The sequence below is a fragment of the Phasianus colchicus genome, chromosome 2 (genome assembly GCF_987193195.1).
Source record: "Phasianus colchicus chromosome 2, bPhaCol1.hap1.1, whole genome shotgun sequence".
NCBI lineage: Eukaryota > Metazoa > Chordata > Aves > Galliformes > Phasianidae > Phasianus > Phasianus colchicus.
The window spans coordinates 17724497-17748586 of record NC_143437.1 but is presented as its reverse complement, the minus strand read 5'-3'; the positions used below and the strand labels follow the sequence as shown (position 1 = coordinate 17748586).

Below are 24090 nucleotides of genomic sequence, written 5' to 3'. Positions count from 1 at the left end.
CCAGACTAAGCCGTGGGAGAGACCATGCTGACATTTCAGAGTACTGAGAAAAGTTTAAAAAGTTCTCAGAAACTACAGGCTGTTATATAGCACAGATTATCAATAGTTCATCCAGATGCTCCCAGTCTGCTTGTGAAAAGGACTAGTTACTGAATGCAATCTACCAAAAATCTCATCATCTTATCACACAGATAGGCCACAAACAAATGGAGAGGAAATGTGGAGATGTGAGCAGAACCTCATCTTGTCATAGCAAAGTTCTGGTTCCAGAACCAGACTCGAGACTAACCTTGGTCTTAGCTGCATCTTTGGATTTGTCTTCCATTTGAGAATAGATTCAAACCAATATCATTTGGTTGATGTAAGTGGCTTGGGTTTTGTTCTGTTTGTTGTTTTCCAGTATGATTTCTTTAATAATTCCCCCAAATTGTATAGTTATTTACATTTTGTGCATTGTACCTTGCAGCCACTTACAGTCTTCAAGATCTCTATCCAGTGTTGTCATACTTGGAGATACAGATTAGTCAGGTTCATATGGTACTTAAGATATTGCTTGGAAATGAGACAGAAACCACTGGGTTTGAGTCTGATTTCTCCCATATGATACTAATACTATATAAAAAGATGCTATATAAATATATATACTATATATATATATACTATATAAACAGATGGTGAAACACTTCTATGACTTAACTGTTCTCTCCATCCTGAATCCTGAATTTAGCCATCCTGAATCCATTTTGTTCTAGGTCAATTGCATTTGTGTTTGGACGTTGGAAGCTGTTTCATTTTGTAGCATGTGCAAATGGAGCGAAAGTCATAGAAGTCATCCATGTATAATCCAAAGCCAAATACAGTACTCAGAACTAAAGAATTTTGCCTTTTAAGTGTTCTTGATGGATTACCTGGTTCTTCCTGTTCCAATAATAGCTTATCTGATCCTTTCTCTGAAAAATGAAATCACATTATGAAATTACATTAGTGTGCATTGAGAGAGTACCAGTTATGTGCTCTGACATTTTATATATTGATTGAAACTCTGAGAGGCAAGAATGTCATGATTTATAACAGTACAGTGGAAAACGGAGAAACAGATGAGGTAAGGTTACAAAACATGAGCAGTGAATGGCACGGGCCTGACAGATGCTCTGTGATCGGGATGTGGGAAGGAAGGACATGAGGAGTTCTTGTTCCCTGATGTAAGTTTAGTTCACTTGGCTGTTCTATTTTTCTATCTTGTCTTATTAACCTATGTGGAGCAAAACCTACTGATAGTAAGAGTATATAATAATACCTAACCCAGCATTTCTTATTTATAGGTCTCAAAAACGCTTCAGAAATGTAAATCAACAAAGATTGCCAAACGTAGACAGCCGAGCAAGTTGGCAGGGCAGCCAGGATAGCCTGCAGCACTCACAAGGCTCAATCCAGAGGTCTGTCCTTTGGGCTGCGTGGCCTCTTACCACAAGAGCAAGGAAGGGTGATGTCAAGAGTGTGTTCCCATCCACAGTCTGAAATAGCAAGTCAAGTTGCATATAACTTAAACGGTTTTGTGCGGCATGTTTGGTTTTGTCGGCCTGCCAACCTTGGCCACTAAGAAAGAGCAGAGTGTATCTTTTAGTGGAGGGTTTTTTAAAACAAGCTGTTGTTGTTTTTTTGTTTTAATTGCTATTTACATGTTCCACCCTCTGCCCTTTTTCAGCTGCAGGGAGATCTTGTTCTATTTTAAAAGCTAGGGCAGGAACTTGAGGCTAGAGACAGAGGCCAAATCAAACAGGAATCTCACCAACCTAATAGAGGGCTGGCTGATAATAAAGGCTGTCTTCCTAAGCCTTTAAAGTTCTGTTCCTCCAAATACGTTCACTTATCTGAAGCCTCTGGCTTCCCATGAGAGGGTATAAACATCTCCCTGTGCAGCAGGGTACCCTTTGACATTAAGAGGAAAATACAACTCAAGATAGCTTGAAGAGGCTTTTATGTCTAATCTCAGTAAGCATTCAGAGGCTGTGAATGTCTTTTTATCCTGAGTTGTTGGGGTTTGTTTTGTTTTTTTTTTCCTGGGAACACATTTTGCATGAAGCTTTATTACATCCCTCACAGCTTTTTTTTTAAGCCCAGCTGTCAGTGCAGTACTTGTTTGGTCAGGACTTATATGTTTACTTGGCATCTTCAGTATATAAAACTAGCGCTGTTTGCATGGCTTTCATGCAGCCAATTCTGCTAATATTTTAAGGCTTTGACTAATGAGGCTTGAAAGTAAATGTTTTCCGATTTTAACATTGTACCTTACTCACAAGAGCAAGGGCTGATGTTTTATTTTTTTTACTGGCAGAAATTTCAATTTTGTCAATTCACTGGTACTCCTAATTAGAGGGATTTAAATAGGTGAAAAAGTTTTTCATCTTTCATCATAGGTGTTGAGAGGCTGTCAGTGAACAGCTCATAGAAAGCCCAACTCACTTTCATAAAAATGTGTGAGCTTATCCATGTGATTGCTGAGCCCCTGCACTCCTGCTGCAATAATGATCAACTCCTCCAGGAGTGCTGGGCTCCAGCGTGCACTCTCAGACCTGTTCACAGCTCCTTGCTTCATATCCCTTCCCTGAAGTACAAACAGAGCTAGCTGGGTGCTGGCTTGGGAGAAAACAAGGACATTTCAGCATCACATTTACTCTTTTATAAAGGTCCCCCTACGATTCTGTGATTCTTGTGACTTAGCAGAAGTGGAAGCTTCTTGCACCTTCTCCTTTAGGACAAGGAGTATTGGCTTTGAGTTGTGCCAAAGGAGATTCAGGTTGGATATTGGGAAACATTTTTTCTCAAAAAGAACCATGATGCACCGACACAGACTGCCCAGGGAGGTGGTGGAGTCACCGTCCTTGGAAGGATTCAGGAAACACAGGGATGTGGCACTGATGGACGTGGTCAGTGGGGATGGGTTGATGGTTGAATGTGATAATCTTGGAGGTCTTAACGATTCTGTGATTCTGTCATACAAATGAAGTGTGGGAGTCCCCCCTCTGCCTCCCAGGCCCTTCCACACCAGGTGTTCCCCATGTCCCAGCCACCTTACAACTATATTTACTTCTTCAAAAGAAAAAATTTCCTTGAGGCTCATGACACAAACTTGTTTTTAGATAAAGCACATATTCAACCACCATAATTTTAAAACCTCCGTTTTCAGATCAGCTCCCTACAGGCTATTTTTTCTGTTTGCTGGAATGCAGGAGTGATGTGCAGATGGTCTGTCGGGATACTTCACCTATTCATTAAGTTTCATTAGATAACATTTGCACTTTGCCATTTACAAATGTGACACTTTCTGATATAATTAGTGTTACTCCAATCGGAATAAATGGCTGTTTCATTTATTTTAAGTGGGCCATTAAAGTGCCATTCCTGTCTTATGCCTCTGAAGCTGACAGCCATACCTCCACACTCCCTTTTGCGAAGTCGAATCTAATTTCAGAAGGCAAATGGAGAAGGTAATGTATCAGGGCAGATGTTGCTTGTGGCTCCTGCTGAGAGCGGTTCTTGGGCAGTGGATTTTCACATGTGCTTGATACTTGATATACTAACAGAACTATTTGCTAAGGCAGCTTTTGAAGAAATTCCCAGAGGCATCAAAAAGTTGGGAAATATTTAAAATACATAAGGATAATCTTTTACTGTATGAATTCCTCTTGGAACTGTGTGGTTGTTAGAAGGAATATGCACAGACTGTGGCTTATCAAGAGCAGTCCTCGGATCTTTGTTTTCCCCACATTTATTCAGGATGTCCTCTCTCCAGGGGTCATGCTTGTAACCTGGGTGTAGCAGTTCTTTGTATTTCTCAAAGAGGTTCTGAATCATTAGATAGCACAATGCTATAAATACAATTTTCTGAGAATTTGAAGGGCAGATTTCTGGCCCACATCAGAAAAACTGATTCTTATTTTGGGAGGGGACAGACACATCTGTTTTGAGAGGGAGATTTGAGAGCAGTGGGTCACCGTGGTGGACTCTTTCTGGTAAATTCTCCTTTTAGATGTGGAATCCTTTGACAGCTGCATGTTTAAAAAATGCTTAAGGCCACATCTGCAGAAGAGTCATCCTGATAGTTTTGGATATTGTAAGTAACAAGCAGGACTGAGGCTGAGATCATCTAGTTGTCCTCACGAAGATCTAATGTGATTTTTAAATTTCTCAAGAAGGGGAAAGATTTCAGAAAACAAAGGACATACTACTTTACATTTTGCTGTGGGATTAATCTACTCAAGATGTAGTAAAAATGGCTTTTCCTGAAACTAGAAGATCATTGGACCTCCCAGGGTAGCTTTCTATTGATGAAATGTGTCAGATCTTAGATTGCTAAAAATGTAAAAAAAGCACACAAACCCAACAACAAATAAGTCACTGCCAACAAAAATCTACACATTTATTTCTTTCTGCAATTTTTTGTTTTTCTCTAGTTTTCTCCAATTTTGAAGATTTCTTTTTCTTATGGTCTCTGGTTTTCATTTTACCATGACTGCTCCTCCCAGTTCATCCAGGTTGCAACCATCAAGATATTTCTCTGGCTCTCATCTCAGATGACTCATCAAAGCCAAAGCACCCATTAATCGATCACCATCTTACTGATCAGCTTTATTTCTAATAGTGTCTTTGTGCTGAGAAAAAGTTGTTTGAAGATGTTCTTCCCATCTTCCTCAAAACCAGTGGATATTGTGGAGGTGAGCTGCAATCAATATCCCCTGTGACCACTATCCAGTGACAAAATATATAGAGTAGTGAAAAAAAAAGACAAGCGGGAGCCAAATAGGAGGGATTTGTCCTTTTAGGCACGTTGTGATAACTCATCAAGTGTTATTAATGCTTGTATATTGGAGCCATAAAGGTGAGGGTCTGGCCAAAGGTTCATAGGTTCAGACAGGATGTGCTGTTTTGTAATGCCAATGAAATACAGTCAACAGGATACAGAGGGGATTTCAACCTGAGTGTAAGGGCTACCAAAGGGTCACTGGAAGTTACCTACATACAGATTCCTCCATAGAAACTCTTTCTCAACTTCTTCCTTCAATCTCAGGTAAAGGGGTAAAGCAATGGTCAGAGAGCAGTGTGTTATTAAATTAAGAAAGTCAGGGTTCTGAGGTTATCTGAGAAGTAGCAGAACCTGTAGCATGGCAGAAGGAAGGGGGGGCTTTGCAAGGAGAGTCACTGTGGTGCTTCTGCAAAATGTTTTTGGTGGATTTCACCCCTGTTTTATCTCATGCATGTGAAGTATGGGCCAGTTTCTTGATAAATGGCTGGCTTCCAGCAGGGAGAACATGTACAAGAGATACTCCCTTCCTCTGGAAATCGAGAACAATCCAGCTGTAGTGGGTATCTTCTAGTATTAGAACTGTATCACAGACACTGGCATAGTGGAGTCATGCAGAGGAAGCGTCAATAGGCTTTGTATCTACGTACTGCGTAGAGCTGCCATGTGAATGGGACAGTCCTCTGATGTACCAACAGGGCAGGTGCACCTTGCAGTTGTCTGGCTGCAGCCTGGCTCCTCTCTTTCTGCAGGGATGAAATGGTGGATGATTGGATCAGCCTTCCCCAGAATGTTTTGCTACAGCTGCTCTCAAGCATTTTATAGGCCTTCTTCATCTCTTAGCTTGCAGGTAGCTTATTCCTCTCCTTCTAAGTGTATGGCACATGTTCAGACTGCACGTGTGTCCTGGTGTGGAAACAGTCGCACTGCCAAATCCTCCAAATGTTGTAAAATTCCAAGACCCAGTCCAAGTCTCTTAAAATAGCACATGTCTGAGCAAACTTCCTGGGGTTTTTTAAACAGCCTTCTGATGTGTGTGTTGGGGTATGAATGGAACTGCGGATTGCTGGAGTGTCAAGGGAATGAATGTGTATATACCCAAATGAGAATATTATGAATGAGTCTCTTCAGAGAAGAACACTGATGAAAAGGACACTGTTAGCAAAAACAACCACAGAAGTACGAGCAAATACTCGGAAGGAAGAACACCCAGGGGGAGTGGGTTGACACTTTCTAGTGAACTACATTATTTTCTTTTCAGAAGTTATGCTAAATAGGAAAGATTTTCCAGTTTTAGCAAAAGAAAAAAAAAAAAAAAAAGCCCTGAAATGATGTCTGTCCTCAGTGAAAGGACTTCAGGGCATGATGGTAAGTGCCAGAAAAATGTACTTCCATGGCAGTAGGACAGACAGAGCTCTCTTAATAGGAAGTACATTTTTTAAAAAGTTACGATCTCATCTGTCATCATAGAATTGAAAAGCCTGGCCATTTTGGATGTATTTATCATTGCAGCCCTCTGAAGATAGATGGATTTGCTAGACTCCCCATGAAAAAGATAGTAAATGTGGCAGTGAAGACAGTGATCTGCCCAAGATCCATTCAGAGTTGAATTGATCACCTTCATTTCAGGCTATTAGCTTCTCATACCATTCTCTACCTTTCATTTAGTCCTTGTATCTGCAGTGTGAGCAGATGGGGAGGTGGCAGGGAATGTGCCCTCTGTACTAATGCAGCTCACTGCTTTCTTTACCTTGGAAACTACTACTAGCTTCAGATCCAGTTTTCTTCTGTTTGTTAGTAGTTCTGCTTTTGCTTAACTGGGTTCTTCAGCTTTCAGATCAGACTACAGATCTTCTGCAACCTGTCTTTCCTTTCATAAGGTGATTTGTTTCCATCTTCAGCCAGGACCCAGGCAAGGAGAACTGTGTAAAAATGGGGCAGAAAGCTAACCAGGCTTTTCTAAAGCCTGTCTCAGATTTCAGGAGAAAAAAAAAAAAAAAAAAAAAAAATCTTTGCTTTTTAAATTCTATCTTTACCAACTAGAATCTGCTTTATCTGCTTTCCATCAAATTAGTGGGGGTGGTGGTGATGGGTTGATGGTTGGAATAGATGATCTTAGTGATCTCTTCTTACCTTAATGATTTTATGAAATCAGAATCCTTACTGCTCCTGATGAGGAACTGTAAAGCCAGAAACGTGTGAAACTCAGCTTGTTTTTTATTGATCTGCCACATATTCCTTGTTCTTGCTGGTGTGTCCTTGGGATCTTGGTAAAGGTACCATGCGTTGTGAATTTCTCTTTGCTCCACAGGAGCTTGTATTTCTCCTTGTGGTGTGGGTTGTGCTGGAGGCAGCACTGGTTGCTACAGCTAAAGGCTGGGCTGGCATCTTCTTACCAAGTCAGGTCTCTGGCAGGAGAGGCATAGTTCAGATTTCAGAGGGAGAGCTTTAATGGCTCTGGGAGCTTTCACAGAACCCTGGGTAATCAGTGTGGTGGATCTATTCGAGTAAATGGTTTGTAGGTCTATCCTAGCTCTTATTCATAGCACACCTATTCCTGCCACGTCTGACTTACAGCACAGGATGGTCCTTCCCTGGGTGGGTGCAAATACATCTGCAACAAAAAAGCAGTCCAGGAATTCTTGACAACATAGAACTAGGGAGATAACAAAAAGGAGTCACAAAGCCCTCAAAGATTGGAATTAAAGAAGCTGATGCTGAGAATTGCTTCCAACATGAGCAATTGTAGTGTACAGTGTCGTTTGTTGTTTTGTATGAGGATTGTCTGTTTGCTCCACTGCTCTCCATGCAGGCTTGAAGCAGTCTGATAACACTGTTATACTCTGGAAGCTTGCAAATAGCAGGTGTACAGCTGATCAACCAAGCGCAGTGACTGCTCATAAATCTCTTTTTGCAAGAGGCTGGTGAACTGGCAAAGATTAAGATACTCTAAACTGTAGTTTAGCATTAGAGGCATGCTAAATAGAATGAAGACTTCTTTGATAATTACTGATATATACATACTATGTAATTATTATCATTGAAAATACCAACTTCCTTTCTTTGAACATCATGTCTAAACAGGAAAAAGCTAACCTTCCTGTTTGGAGAATTGTTAGTTTCAAAAGGAATATATTTTTTTCTCTCCTACTTGCAGTTTTCAAAGATTTTATTTTTAATACAAATGGAAAAGACAAACAATAGGCTATCTGAAAGGAAGGAAAACCTCACGTCTGAAGCAAACAGAGTCTGCTATGAATAGATAATCTTTGCTCTACGAAATAATTCATGTCACATCTATATACCAAATTTTGCATATTGGGAAAGGAAATGTAGACTTATTTTTGGCAGTGGCTACACTGTATGCACACAGCACAGAAAGCAAAAGGTAAGGAAGGTTAGAAAGGGAAAAGAACCCTCCTTCAATCCTTGTGCAAGAGAGAAACACTGAAGAATTAGGTTTGCCCAACAGTAGTGCCTAAATATGATACCAGATTGAATAAAAAGTCTGAATTTAACATTTCTACTGTGTGCTTGGCATGGAGTGTTATCTGGGTTGGTTTCTGTGCTCACAGCGGCCTTCTGGTAAACCTCAGCTCTCAAAATTTGCTCTTGTAAGTTTTGTTGAAGGAAATACCAGTGCAGCAGCGTCTGCAGATCTGTTCCACTGTATGGAATCTTAATGGCTGCTAGGAGCAGCACAGTGAAATTGAAGACCAAGATGCTCAACTAACTCATCTTTGCAAGGGATGAAATAGAAAACATGCAACTAAAATGTGCGTATGCAGAAGTGCGTGTACCCCAAAGCAGAACAAAATCTTTGTCATCACAAAGGTGTTTGTACCTTCCTGGAGGCTGACATGCAGCCTAGTGGAAATGTCACCAGCAGAGCTTTCGTAAGGACTACCGATGTGAATTTGTTTGTGTGGGAAGTCTTCGTGTTGTCATTTCTCCTTCAGGTTATTTCATTTCAGTTAAGGCTATGTTTTTGCTGAGCCTACCTATCAACAACAACTACAAAATTTTGAACAGTTGAATTACATATGTGCTGAAGGCCACCATCCAGAGAGACTTGGAAAGACAGTCTGTGTTGTCTTCACCATCTTCCTAAAGTTGTTCCTTCCTTCCTCAAAGCCTGACTTTTTATTCACACTTTTTATTTAAGTGGACGTATTGAAATACTTAGATTATTTCTTAAAACACTGGCTCTTGTATCTGTGACTGCATCAATTTCCACCTCCTGATCACAGAGAAAGTGTAAAGATGTGGTCTTACAGAGTCAAGTAACAAACACTTATCATTGTTTTGTAATCTGTCAGGTTTTTTTGGTGTTTGTTTTTTAATATACCAGTTTTCTGATTTTGAATGCCTTATTTCACACAACTGTAAGCTTACATTTGGTATAGTGCAATGAAACTTTGCAACTATTTGCTAGAGCTAGTCCTCCTTAATCTACTTGATGTATGAGAGAATTGTTTGATCCTGTTTGCAGACTCAGACATTAACTCTTCTTCCTTTTCTTGTCTTTGCTTGCTTCTAGTTTCCACTTGGAATGAAATGGAATGGAATGAAGTGCCCTTTTGAAGAGAAGATACTTAGGCTGCTTTTATACCCTTCCTAATTTTGGTGATCCCCCAGAGATTCATATGTGCTGCTCCTGCTCCATTTGCAGTGTTTTCATCACTCACTCCTGCCACTCAATTGTATATTGCTCTTCATCTGTAAGTACTTTGCCAGGTATGGGTCTTGCTTTGTGATTTAACTGGACTGCTGAAATTCACAGTTCTAGCAAGAAGAGAACACATTAAAAGTCATTGTAAAATATTCACTATCATATGAAATTGAGAAGGTGGGATACAATAATCTGAAGCCCAGATGGTCTCTGGCAGTAAGAAGTAGGAGAGCTGTCATGCTGAGAAAGACCCAAAAGTCAGCAAATGAGCTAAGATAATGATGTAGCATTTGAAAAAGAAAGGCAACATGATTCTGAGTAACATGTGCATAAATGTCCCACTCTGTGCTACCACAGAGATAGCATAGCTGCTGGAGTGGGAGCAGTGACAGATAGTAAGTGTAAATTAAGAAGGCAATAGCTCTAGCAGCATGCTGAACCATCTCCCTGAGGAGGCATTAGCAACTGGGGTTAGCAAATGTAACTGGATGACACTTTGATGAGCCCACTGTGTGTGGATGGGAAGGGGAGCAGAACCTTGGTCTCGATGTGTGTGAAATAATAATCGTGTAAAATGTGAAATTATATGTGGTCATATTATAGGTGAGTTTTATTATCCAACACTGAAATATGTTTGTGGAACTTGGGTTCTGGCCCCGAGTGCCTTGACTTCTAATAGGAGTCTATGTAGACTTTGGACCCTCACAGGTTTGCTAACTGTAGCTCTTGAACAGCACTGGCTGCTTGACTGGTTAATGTTTATAATACACATTGCAGTAGTGGAAGCAAGGTCGTACTATCAAGTATCTCAGCTGATACCATGTGGCACAGAGTCACTGTCCTCTGAATATTTGCCATGGTGCTACTGCAAATACATTCACCAGATTCCATCCTAATAGCTTGTTTTAGAGCCAGTGTCACACTTCACACCCTATTCTGGACACTCTCCAACAAGTTAATGTCTTCTACTGAGGAAGGTGAGTAAAACTGATGAGAGTATCCTTAACTGAAGAGCCATAAAATTCTAATAGAGCAGTAATGTTCCCAGCAAGCCTAAAGGGAATCTGATCAATAGTTATGAGGTTGGAGCTCAATTTATGGCCCTAATTCATCAAGCATAGATGTTCTCCATTTTTGTACAGGATGCTTTTGCGATTTCTGCTGAGCAGAGCAGTATGAAGTCTGCATAAGCCCTTTCTCAACAGTTCCTCTGGCTTTGTCATTTAAGAAGAGGTGACTCCATGGTGGCGGTGATCAGAATCCTATGATCTATTTGAAGTTAATTTTTTAGTCTATAGGACAGACTGTGCCAACTGGGAAGACTGCATTTGTTCTCAGAGTCTCAGGCTTGGACTGGTTTCACAAAGGATAAAAAAGAAAGTTATTTTAGATTTCATTAAAGTTTCACCCTGGATTTATTCATATGCCTTCAAACCACTCCACAATCAGGAATGGTTCAATAGCGTTTTCTGCAAAAATCCTTCTGCTCTAAGTGCCAGCTTCTTGTAGCAGAATTTTCAGAGCAGACTGAGGCTGGGCTACCTCTATTTTTATGACACCTCTGTGGTATAAGGATGTTTTCTCAGCTGGTCCTTACAGTTGTGATCACTTTACACTTCCAAAATTGTATACAAAGATGGAGGCACACAGTGAAATTTCATCCAAAGTCTTCATTACTTTTATCTAAAAAGTCAGATCTGTTCAAAGTCTGAAGCACGTGCAAGTTTGATCTAGCTGCCTCCCACCCATGGCAAAAACAGTAGAAAGGAGGATTTAAAACAGAGTGGCAAAGCCTTGGTTAAAGCCATCTTGGCAAACTATATCTAGTTATATTCAGTAGTCCCTCCATATGTTATCTGAATTAAGTTTCAAGTATCTGAAACGATAAGAGTGTCTTATAAGTACAGAGTAAGGCCCAAACTGGAGAGGGCATTCTATTACTACAACGAAAAATGTTTTGTGAAAGTCATACAGATGTAATTTAAGTATGCTTTTAGAATTGCCATGTCTTACACCATGTGCAGATGCCTCAGCTAACAGTCTAGACCTGCATATGATCTTGATTGTACAGATTCATTCCTCCTTTGGCTGCCTGTCAGTGATGCTTAATGATGTTAAGTACTCTCTGATATAACCTCTGACTTCAAAGAATGCCTTTAAGTATTTGCACTGGGTAGGGAAAAAAAAAAAAAATGTTTGACATTTTTAGAGACCTGAAAGAAAGGCACAGTGATGGCTTTCCTAACAGCCTGCAGGGTCTCTGGGAAGCTGGGGCTGCTCCTTTTTTCTCTGACCTTCTGCAGCAGCTTTTGTCTGTAATGTCAGTGGCTGCAATGGACAGAGGCAGGAGTGTAGAGAAACCCTCGCTGTTACTTGAGCCAACAGCGACACCCAGGGCTTCCTGAGCACAGCCTGGTCCCTTTTTCAATCCCTCTGCCCCAAGCAAACTTTTTAGCCCTTTTCTGTTCATGGATGCCTACACTGATTGAGACGGAAATAATATTTCACTGTAGTAGTTGTATTAATAGAATATTGAAAGTAAATTAGATCAGTCACAAGTGCTTCTATACTCAAACAGCTGCGTTCACATGAAGTGGATTGTGCCTTCTTATCTCTGTGAAAATAGTTAAGATGGTAGTTTTTGTTTGCAGCTCAGGTCAAGACAGCCAGTTTGTAAACCCATCCATTCCTGCATCTTCACTACAGAGAATAACTCACCCAGCCCATATTGGAATTATTTTGGTGAGGCTGTGCAGCTGTTGTTAAACCACAACAATGATGGATCAGATTTTATTAAAATGACCCCAAATGTGCCCTGAAGATGCATACCTAAGAAAAGAAAGGTAAGAAGAAGAAAGAGCAGACATTTATGACTCTAGAAAATTATTTCAATAGAATCAGAAAAAAAGATCTTAATTGGTCAGGATACAGGACTACCAAGAACAACCCACAAGACAAGCAAGTTATCCATATATATATTCCATCCACAGAATGTGAAAGCTTCCCAGAAGCCACTTATAGCTATGGAGGTAGTTTCTTCTTTGTTTTTCAGGTTCTTTTTTTGCTTCAGATCTGAAGGGGATACCTGCTTCTCTCTGCAGGATGGGAGGCTACTGAGAAAATGACCAATTGGAACAGCAGCAAATGAAGCATCCCAATGACTGTGGCTTCATCACCAAGCAGAAGAATTGGAAAAGGGAAAGGAATGAATGAAGTTCAAAGGTTGTATGTTGCAGTTGAGAATCTGAGCCTAGTTGAGTAGAAAACAAACGAAATCTATATAGCACCATTTTAAAACATAAAGTTATAAGGCACTCTCACACAGTACAATGGTCTTTGAAAAGAATTAAAAATAAATAAATAAAAACAGGCATCCTCCTGTCTGAAACAGTATGTTTCAGTATGTAGCACTCTGAAAATCAATAGTAAGTTGTTTGAAGCTGAGCATCCAAAATTTGAGGCATTTGTGATTCATTTAATTTTTCTGAAAATAAGTGCCACTGGCCATAAAATTATTGCACTTTCTTAGCTCTCAAGTTGTTTCCAAGTTTAGTAGGATTTAAAACGAAACTCTCTACCTGCTTTTTCAGGGAAGGATGAAGCAGACCTGTTTTGTCCTCCCATAGCACAGCTAAAATAGAAAGTACTGAGAAAGCTAGTGACCCATCAACTGTCAGTGTGAGACTGTCGCTATAGTTTGCAGCTCTATACCACTGACATTCCTTTGCACTTTTTTTTCCTTCAGAATTTGGGAAGAAAGGTTATCTAAAAACCAGTCTATATCTTGATAATCTTCAGGCCAACGCAGATATCGACTTCTTTGTAAAAAAATTCGAATTGGCTTGTGTTTCATCAGCTGATATTGAGAAAGTGACCCAACTACTACCATAATGAGAACCTCTTTCAAATCACTGAAGTATCTGCTCTGGGCAAAATTAAAGGCTTCTACACACCATCCATCTTTGAGAAAATGCCTGGTAACAACACAAATTGTTTTCCTGCTCTTCCAAATAGCATCACGAATATTGTTGATATGTTCTTCCCCAGGCAAGAAATCTCGTTCCTCAAAGCACAGGGTAAATCTGTTTTTATCAAAATATTGTGAATCCAGGTGCTTCAGCAAGGAATTCTGGACCCATTCGAAATCATTTTTGCTGTAGCACAAATACGCATCGTACATGTATTCACTTGTATCTGCTGCTGGTGGATGGCTTCCTATCAAAGTTTTGGTGATGGTCTTATACCAGACAAAACAAATCCCCCGACAGCGAGTAAAAACAACGGCTGACATCAGAAACATCAGAAGGGTGACAGAAAGGAAAATGAATACTGAGAACCTGAGTGTCTGCTGGAGTTCATCTTCATCGCAATCATCATATGTCAGAAGTGACACTGGTACCCCTGCTAATGCAGGTGGGTATACACAGTACCTGTCAGACTCTGAGCCAGCTAGGGTTACATTGGTTTCATTTAGCCACACTAGTAGGCTTTTTAAAGCACAATCACAGACATATTTGTTATGTGTTATATCCAGAATACTCAAAGTCATAAAGACTTCAGGCTTAGGGGAAAAAAGCTGGTTTCCAGACAAGTTTAGGTTTATTAGGCTTCGTGGAAAAACCCCAAGAGAGAGGTGAGACAATAGGTTGGAGGCTAGATTAAGTATTTTGAGAGATGTTAGACCACTAAAAATCTCCTGTGGAAGAGCACTAAGGTAGTTGTTGTTCAGGAATAGAATCTGAAGTTTAGACAGTGTCCTGAACACATCCAAACATAAACCTCTCTCCCACACAAGCTGTAACATGTTTTCTCCTAGATCCATATAAATCAACTGGTTATTTTCTATAGCATTAACATGTTTTTCACAGTAAGAGAAGCGATTCTGTTTTAAGGAGAGATACTGCATATCTGGAACTTGGAAAAGAACATACAGGTCACCCAGATTTGCGAGCCAGTTTCTCTCTAATTCAATATGTGTTGCTGCTATTGCTGTGTGAGCTACAGACATCAGCTTATTGTCACTTAAAAAGGCAGTAGTCAGATGTGGAAAGGAAGGGAGTTTTTTTAAGGCATTGTCTCGGAGATCAATTATTTTCAGACTTACTAAGTTACTGAAAGATTTTTGACCAATCATCCCAATATGATTTTGCTGTAAATCAATATATATTATACTGTGTAGCCCCTCAAAAGTATAGTCGTACAACTCACCTAAAAGGTTACTTGAGAGATTGAGAATTTTTAGGTTTTCCAACCCAAAAAATGCTTGCTCTTGGATTTGATTTACCTTGTTTCTGAAAAGGTTTAGAACTTCCAGATTACCAAGGCTTTTAAAGATTAAAGAATTGAGAGAGAAAATGAATCCATTGGAAATATCAAGCAAACGAAGATCACTTCTTGCTAGTCCTGTAAATGTATCCTTATCTGGATTTTTTAAGTTATTAAAGCCAAATCCTGAGCCCATTATATGAAAGCGAAATGATAAATAATTGATTTGAGTCCCCTTAATAGCTGTGCAGAAATACTGGACTGTCTCTGTGCTCCAGCCGTTCTCACTAACGTCCAGTGAGTTAAATGTAATATTTCTGAAAGGATTGGGGCATTTGGCCCAGACCATTTTATCTGTCTTATACAAAGAGTTAGAATTGAGGCTGAAAAATGAAAAGTGTTTTCCTTGGAAGCTGGTAAGATTACTTTCACACAGGTTGGATATCTTGTTGAATTTCAGGTTCACAACTTTTAAGATGGTTAGATTATAAAATAAGGGGTGTGGATGAAGTTTTGTGATTTGGTTTCCTGAAAGATCCAATTCTTCTAATGAGCTCAAATCTTGAAAGTAACGCTCCTCCAGGATGGAATCTCCAAGGTTGTTCTGAAACAGACGGAGTATGGTCAAACGTTGCAAACCTGCAAAAGAATCAAGATCCAGCAGAAGAATGTTATTGAACCCCAGGTCCAAGACACGAAGGTTTGGCAAGTTCCTGAAAGCTTCTTTTCCTATGTAAAGAGGAAAGACATGTTGTGTTCCAATTTCCAACAAGAACAAATTCTCCAGCAGTGGAAATGAAGTTGTGGTCACTTGTCTGATATAGTTGTAAGTTAGAAAAAGCTTTGCAGTGTCCTTTGGCACAGGTGGAACACTTGTGAGGTTGCAGAAATTATACATGGACACTTGGTCTTCTGAATAGCAGCTTCTAGATGCACATATATCTCCAGCTAGTGATATACCAAAGACAATTATTAGCTGTTGATGTAACATTGTGAATCTGCATGAAAGAAATTAAAATATTAAGATTAATTCTGCTATTGACTGACTGTGCAATAAGTTGTATAACAGCTTTTTAACAGTTGTAGAATGAACGACTACTGTCATGCTAAAAATGACATTAGGATAAATCCCAGATCGCTTTCTTTGAAGTCTACGAGGTATCATCTGATTGTCTGATTGCTCAAAATATGGGTCCCAAAGAGACATGAGTTCCCAAGACATGAAAAGTAACCCTACTGCTATACATCTTACGATGTAACTGCTGCAAGATATAAAAAACTACATTTGCTGAACTGTAAATTGCTAAGCTATACATAAATTTTGCTATGTACCTTATTGTATCTCACTGATTAATCCATTTATTAACTTATTCCTACTCTGGATTTTCCATGCATTATGCCATCTGTCTGCCTGTCTCTCTCTCTCTCTCAGGCAAAAACCTTTCCAAAACAAGGCAAGTCTTTTTTACTGAGCATGATGTAGAGTAGAGTGAATTATTAGCACCAAAGTAGTTGTTTCTGTAGTGTAGGTAGAGAAAACACCACCACCACAGTTAATTAAGACTGCAGCCATCTGTCTCTCCTTTTTAAACAACATTCATTGAAATGATTTACTGACTGACAACTCAGTGTAAGCTTTTTGGTGACCTCCAGCACAGTCTGCTTAAAAATTGCAAAGTGTAAATCCTGGTGGAACCAAACCCTCTGACGGCCACCAAACAGCTACAAGGTGTGCCTGTTTCAGAAAGGAAAAAGAGTTGGGTTTTAAGCTGGTAATTAAAAAGAGGTAAATCCCATTAATTTTTATGATTTAGGCACACTGCTCCTTTAACGCGCAAGAACAGAATTCTATGCAGAATTTAGGTCTTGAACTAAAATCTTTTATGCTTATTGCTATTGTATAAGTGGCACAGACTCTGAGAAAGTGAAGAAGTATGTCAGTAGAAAACAATCTGATACTCACATTTCAAACACCAAATGAAAGTCCAAGCCATTTTTAACAGACTGCTAAATAGGAATTACTAATACAATCAAGTCTCATTAACTTTGACACAGTCTCACAGAACCTAACTCTTAACCTAACTCTTATCAAAACTCTGTTAAGAGATTTTAACTGCATTTGTGAGGAATTATCCCTAGTACTAGAAAATAATTGTCTTTTCTACTCCCCCATTTTTTTTGTTGTTTTTTATTTTTTACCTAGCAGGCATTGTTGAAAGGCTGCATTCTAAGTAGCAAACTATTTTGTAAAAATTGTAAATCTTCTTAATTACAACAAAAGAGGTAGGGGGACTGAGGCTGTGACCTTTGTAATATATATATGAGCCAGAAAGGAGTTGGCTGTCCCATGGAGAGTCACAAAGAAATTGTTGTTCCCCTTTCCATGCCCCCAACAAAAAATGCACTGCACTACACACAGGTAAATAATGTGTAAGGTATCCTGTTTTTGCTGATGGCCAAGAACATTCACTTACTTGCTTTTAAGAAGAGTGATACGAAGGGGAAATTTCAGTTTCAGAAGTGGTTTTGAGTCACAGTCATTAGGGTGCTTATTGTCCTCGGCTGCCTCCTCTGCCTCCGCCACATAACCCCTGGGTCAGATATAAATCAGCATGTGACAGTTCACCTGATGTGTGCTTAGGAGAATGATCGGCTGACTTCAGTGGTTCTGAATTGTCAGCCAGAGCTTTTGGAGAATGAAGCAGCAGAGGTGCTGGCTATCTGGACAGGCTCTAGAGAAGATCACTCTGATACAATTATTTATACAAGATTTAGATTGGTAAAGATTTTTGTCAGTAACTTATTGTAGTGACCATGATAGCTTCCTGTGAAGAATTTTCCTAGGTGATGGCTCGTGCTAACTTTCACCAAAACATCCAGGGCATTTTCTGTAGGTCAGTGAATCACAGATGAGTGGTGTGCAAGGTTTGATAAGTGCCTGAGAATCTCACCTATAATTGCTGCAAGTCTGTAGAGGGAATGAACCTGAATCCTACTGCCAGCTGGGAAGGCATTCTTTTCTTTTAGCTTCATATGTAAAGGTCTTGCAGTCTGGAAAGCAGGATGTAAGATCTCACTTGCTGTTATCCTGGTGTCTTTCTGTGAAACACCGCTAGCTGTCACGGGCACCACAAAAGTTCCCAAGGGAAAGAGAAGAAAAATATAGGTTCAAGCAATGTCAGCGTGTATTTCTTGCCTGTAAAATTAATGCATAGAGGCCAGTCCTCTTCTTTCCCTTCCATACCCAGAAGAGACAAAGACCATTTAATTGTCCGTTTTGATTTTTCATCCATGATGAGATGTGTTTGTATAAAAAAATTACAGTGATTTAACATAAAATTAATCTGTGAGCTGATTTCACCATCACTCTATAGTTTTGCTTGTGAATGTCTACAAAATACACTTAATCCAAGTTCTGTATGTATATATCCAGAGCCAAACCAACTGAATAGAGACTGTTTTATACTTCTTTAATCACAACTGCAGAGTTTGCAACAGATTCTGTGAATAAGTTTCTAGACAGAGTGGAGCCATACCTCTGCTTTCTGACAAATGCTAAGATTTGATTTAATTCTCTAGTTTCAAATCCAGTCATCAAGAGATGTTTCTGTGTAGATAATCATATCATTTCAAATGTTACATTTCTGATTTTTAGATATAAATACATTCTTTCTAACTTCTGTCCCTCTTCTGTGTTCACCAGAGCTGTGGTACAATGAACTGAGGGTTGTGCCCAGATGGAGCTTCTAAATTCCACTTGAATTATTTATAGTCTTAGTAGGATTTTTTTCTGACACATCAGTGCTTCTCTCTCCATGGCATCCAACATTACTGACAAAAGTTGCAGGACATCAGCCTCCAAACCTTGGAAAATGACACATCTAAGTGGAAGGAGACACTGAAAGAACCGGGAAAGAGTTTACTGCAGCTTTCCAGTTTTGCAGAATAAAGGAAATACTGACTGAATGCAACATTATGCCAAAGAAGCACGTATGGACAAAATGAAGAAGACAGGCACATCAGGTGCTTATTCTGTACTCAATACTCAGCTCTGAAGTTGAAGGTAAACTAGCTTTTTTAGTTCAACAAACCAAAATTAAGCAACCATTACTGTAATTCCAGGAGTTTATCATCTTCCACAAGAGCCCTTACAGCTCTTGAATTGTTGTTTGCTCAGTAACCGAGCTTCAGTAGAAGAAATATAACATACTGTTACCTGACATACATACTTGCTTATAGCCTTGTGGTTAAAGCAGTGTCTTTAATAGATACAGCCTGAAGCTTCTCAGACTGAGGAAGGCTAAGAACCCAGATACTCTGCTTCCTTAATGGTCTAACTGGGTCGTGATATCAGAGGTCTCTCCTTTCCATGCTCAATTTGAAATAAAATGTCCATGAATGATGTGCTCTGCTCTTGATTCAGAGCTGCAGCTCTGTCAGAGATGTTCCATGCAAGTTCCACAGAGGATGCAACTGATGTGCAGGGCTCCTCACCCTGGGCTGTTCTGTGCAATGGTTTGCACATACTGGGAGCAGCAGAAGAATGTGGTGGGGCTGTGTAGGTTGATGGCTGAAGGAAGGGCATATGGATCAGATTTTGAGGACTTGGCTGTCCAAATTCTATCGAAATTCACCTGAATAGAGTAATGTGTTTTTCTCATTCTCAATCGATTCCTGGGTCCCTTACTGCCACACAAATGAAGGAGCCTTCCTTTCCTGTGATCTCTGTATATCCACAGCCACATCCTGATTCTGTAGAGAACAGCGAGTCATTTTTACTTCTTGGAGAAAGTGCAGATCAAGGAAAGTACCCTTATCTAAAAAATGTTATATGTTTTTCTTCACTCATGGTATCACTTATGGACGTCTATCTAAGGGACTGGTTATACACACTGACTGAAGGGCTGCCTTGATTTGATATTTGGTAAAATTTCTTAGGAAAAAAAAAAACAACCAAAGACCTTCAAAAAGCACCTTCTTTCTTTTAATCTAACAGTAAGCCAGCTGACAAGGAGTTTGTTTATAACATTTATCTAGGCCAAAAAGAGATCTTAAAAGATACATCGCAAACAGTAAGGCCAGCGAGAATACACTATTGTGAGAATATGTATCATTGCTGTTATCCTATTAGATCAAATCTACTTACTGAAACAAAAATAAGGCTCCACGCTTTTCCCCTGGCTATAAGCCATCATAATATATGCATCTGGGCTTGTAAAAAGCTGTGCAGTGTAAACAAACTGTTCATGCGGTGCCCCTCTAGCCAATTACAATCTAAATTAAAAAAGAAAAAAAATCAGATGATTAATGAATGTGCCCTTCCAACCTCCTCAGCCTCTCCCTTAAGCTGCTCTGATGCTTAATCCAAATACAGCATTTTCCAACTTGAAATCAGAAAGTGTGCTACAAGGCAGGTGAGTGATGAGGCAGTTCCTTTCACAGATGGGAGACCTAAAGCAATAAGGCATTACGTGACCTGACAGAGCACAAGTGTCATAAAAAACAGCCACTGATTTGGGTAATGAGAAGCTACGTATTGGATGTAATTATCTGGTTCCTGTTCATCACTTAGATTCATTTTTATATGCCCTAAGATCATATGATGAGATGCAGACATGCACACTTCAAAGACCATGATTCCTCTACTCTTCTGTTATTACAGCTCTTGTAAAACAGTGTGGTTTCCAGAAGGACAGGAAAAGCAAATCTGAATGTATAGACAAAAAGCAGGCTGGTGTTGCTTGGGAGGGAGACACTCAAAACAGATCCAGGCACAGAGAAAGTGCTGTAGCCCCAGAGTCCAGCCCCTGACACTGCTTTGAGCATCTCCCTCCTGAACAGCACCAGCCTGCTTTTCTGTGCTGGGCTGGTGACCCCACTTGGTTCATCTGCCAGCCCCAGGCAGCCCTGGCTGCTCTCTCTGATAGGGGATGATGAGGGCTGAGAGAGACTCAGCTAGGCTTGAGAAGGGAACCAGCAAGGTTTCCAGTACTCTTCCAAGCCATGAGGAAAGGAACTTCTCAAGGCTTCCTTGAGGACAGTGAAGATTTTTTCCAACTCACTGCTATGATTATTGTTTTGGACTGTGTTTTTCACAAAGCGAGTTTAGCCCAGGGACAAAAGGACCCTTTTTTGTGCTTTCACAGTAATTAGAAGCAGCCAGGTTTAACACTCTCACCTGAGAAGGATCAAAGAGATCACGAGAAGTAAATATCAAGAATGACAGCTAGGTTGGAGGTTGCATTTTTTAACTTAGGAGAGGCCAGCATTCAGAAATTTGACAGAAAATCCTGAGGAAGGAGTGGAGAAAGGCATTCAGAGCACAACTCTTAGAGCCAGAGGCAGAATTTGGTACAGCCTTGCCTACAAAGCCAATCTTTTAATAAATCTAAGCAGCACTGTGATCCCAGTCAACTGGTGATCAAGCAGAAAGCAGCAGTAAGGGTTGGTAGCTGAAGTCAGCAAATATTACTCAATGGCTGGCTGGAATGGAAGTGACATGGTGGTCACTCCATCACTCCTGCAACCCAGTCTGAGCAGAGTACTTAGTAAGGAATTATTAAAAGATCATAGGGACAGGTGCCAATAACAGACAACAAAGAAATATTTGCTTTTGCAAGTATGTTTTCTGCACAAATATTTTTTAAAAACTACTGAAACATAATAAGCTGCAAGCGTAGGAGAGACACAGACAACTTAATTGAAGTAAGAAACCTCGTCTGCTCTTTTCTTCAGACATTTAAATGGTAATTTCTGAATTTCTTTGCAATAGGATTAGTGTAAATTTAAGTTAGTTCCAACTTGCCACTAGAGGTGCAAAAATGTGAGAACTGTATTTGTAAGTATAGGTGAAAGAAGCCTGTAAGCCTGTGCTGTAAAAGCCATCGTGCACAGGAGATGTAACAAGTGAAGAAGGTAGAAAAGCAGCCGGCCTGCCTGAAAGTCACTGCATGAAGTGGCTGGTGAGCTCCTGTGCAATGCAGTGCCAAACCCTCCTGCGTAACAAATAGCCACTAACTGCTGGAGCACTGATCACTTTGGACTCATTGAGTTTCTAGAAGTTGTTGCACAATAACAGTGCTTCAGGAAGAAAAAGCTTGTCACCAATTAGGAGGAAGACAATGTCTCATCTGCCCTCAGGCATAAAGCTGAGCTGGATGAACTCTCCATGACCTGGGAGATGGTGGATGCTCCTTGCAAGTAAGTCACAGAATTAAAGGTGTACTGTAACAACAGATCACTGCACAAAACAAAGCAGCATCTGCTGCTGCATTTGGACATATTCTGAGCTAGAAGTATGCTTACATCAAAACAGTCATGTGATATAGCCAGATTTAGATGCAGACTGCTCGGCCTTAGCAGACCCAAGGCATTGCCAGGAGTACACAAAACAAAGTTGCGTTCTCAGACAGTTGAGCGTGACAAAAAAGGGGCAGAGAATTCCTCTGATAACCCGGCAGGTGGAGCAGGGCCTCGTCAACTCCTGCCTTGGATGCCTATGTACCTCTTAGGAATTTTACACCTCGACTCTGCCAGTGCCTCACCACTCTTTCTGAGAAGCATTTCCTCATATGCAACCTGAAGCTCCCCTGGTAGTTTTGTCAGCCTCGGGGGGAGGGAGAGAGGGCAGTTGCTGGATAACATACTGCTTTAAAAACAGGTGAAGTGCAACCCAGGTGGCAAAATCTCCCGCAGGGTGGATATCAACTAACGGCTCAGAGGGGAAAGGCTGAGGTGGGGAGGAGCGGCTCGGCGCCTGGACAACAACGGCTGCAAAGGACCTTCGAAAGGCCATCAGCGGGTCAGGCGCGTGGCATCCGCACCTGCTCCGACCTGCCCGGGAAGCGGAAGGTGAAGGACGACGGCTGCACCCAGCGCCAGCCCTCCTCCCCGCACCGCTGCAGAACGAAGCGCACCACGCCCGGGGAAGCACAGCGTGGGGTAAGAGCTCAGCTCGCTGCCCGCAGCACGGGACACGCGGGTAATTCTTGGGTGCGTGGCCACGGGACGCCCAGCCCCCGCTTCGCCCCGTCCCTCCCGCTGCTCGCCCTGCCCCGCACCCCGTGCCACACGCCGCCCGCACTCACCTTCCCCGGCCCCGGGGCGGCACGGCCGGCTACGAGACCCCCCCGCGGAGACGGCGGGCCGGAAAGTGACCGCGCCTCCTCCCGGGAACGCCCGTCACCGGTTCCCCTTCTCTCCTCCCCCACGCACAGGGCGCGGGGGCTGCGCGGGGTTACGCCGGCTGCGGCTGGAAGGCGTGCGCGGGGCGGGACGGGTCGCTGCGGGCACGCGGCAGCAGTTAGCAAATGCCTGCAGGGGGCGGCCTTCCCGCTGCGGCGCGCCCCGGGATGCGGCGGAACACCTGGGGAACGCGGGCACGGCAGCAGTTCTATGGATGACTTGCTGCCATCAGCTGCTGTGTGGGGATCCGGCCTCCACACAGCGAGCAATATCGTCTGTATATGGCGATCCTGTCGACTCACCTCGGTGTGGACAGTGTAGGAACGGTGTTTGCTGCTCGAGTTTTCATGCTGACAGGCACGTCTATGGAGAAAGCTTCAGGGGGACCTGATAGCAGCCTTTCAGTACCTGAAGGGGCCCAAAGGAAAGCTGGGGAGGGACTTTTATAAGGGCAAATAGAGACAGGATGAAGGGAAATGGCTTTAAACTGGAAGAGGATAGATTTAGACTAGATGTTAGGAAAACATTCTTTACTGTAAGGGTGGTGAGATACAGGCACAGGTTGCCCAGAGGCTGTGGATGCCCCTCCCTGCAGGCATTCAAGGCCAGGCTGGATGGGGCTGTGAGCAACCTGGTCTAGAGAGACGTGTCCCTGCCCATGTGGCCAGGGTCACGCTGCCCTTTCAGTAAAGAATTTCTTCCTAACATCTAACCTAAATCTTCCCTCTATTAGTTAAAAGGCATTCCCTCTGTTCTCTCACTATCAGACCATGTAAAAAGTCGATTCCTCTCCTTCTTGTAAGCTTTCTTTAAGGCCACAATGAGGTCTCCCCATAGCCCTCTCTTCTCCAGTCTGAACAAGACCCATTCCTTCAGCCCATTTTCATAGGAGAAGTACTCCAGCCCTCTGAGCAGCTTTATAGCCTTCTCTGGACCCATTCCAAAAGCTTCAGATCTTTTTTGATCTGGTGGCCCAAGAAATTGAGGCCGAATGGTAGTTCTGTATCTGGACTGATTTATTTACCTGGTACAGTGACTCTTAAAAAAGAATAAAGTATCCAGGGTAATTTTTATTTAAAAATGTTACTTTAGTCTTCTGGAAAAGATTTTTGTAAAAGAGCTTTTGCGTTGGCCAGATAACTTTTTAGTTCTCTGCTGCTTGGCTGTT

The 24090-nt window shown here is 41.3% G+C and overlaps 1 protein-coding gene and 1 long non-coding RNA gene across 9 annotated transcripts; one reads left to right on the top strand and one right to left on the bottom strand.

Moving 5' to 3' along the window:
- Positions 1-272: 272 nt before the first annotated feature.
- Positions 273-9430, top strand: LOC116230890 (uncharacterized). The gene is made up of 3 exons (XR_004167322.2): positions 273-361; positions 1323-1436; positions 9342-9430. It is a non-coding gene; the product is annotated as an uncharacterized LOC116230890 (long non-coding RNA).
- Positions 9431-12310: 2880 nt separating this feature from the next.
- TLR5 (toll like receptor 5) lies at positions 12311-23195 on the bottom strand. 8 transcript variants are annotated; one of them, XM_090135009.1, is made up of 6 exons: positions 22826-23194; positions 19885-20012; positions 19373-19490; positions 17690-17854; positions 17213-17329; positions 12311-15736 (listed from the first exon to the last, which is right to left on the bottom strand). In XM_090135009.1, exon 6 carries the CDS (start codon positions 15727-15729, stop codon positions 13147-13149), a length of 2583 nt encoding a protein of 860 aa, XP_089991135.1. In that variant the 5' UTR covers positions 15730-15736; positions 17213-17329; positions 17690-17854; positions 19373-19490; positions 19885-20012; positions 22826-23194; the 3' UTR covers positions 12311-13146. The 8 variants fall into 8 exon arrangements, 7 of the variants coding, with proteins under 7 accessions (XP_089991135.1, XP_089991136.1, XP_089991137.1 ...); XM_090135010.1 differs by lacking the exon at positions 19373-19490; XM_090135011.1 differs by lacking the exon at positions 19885-20012.
- Positions 23196-24090: the final 895 nt, after the last annotated feature.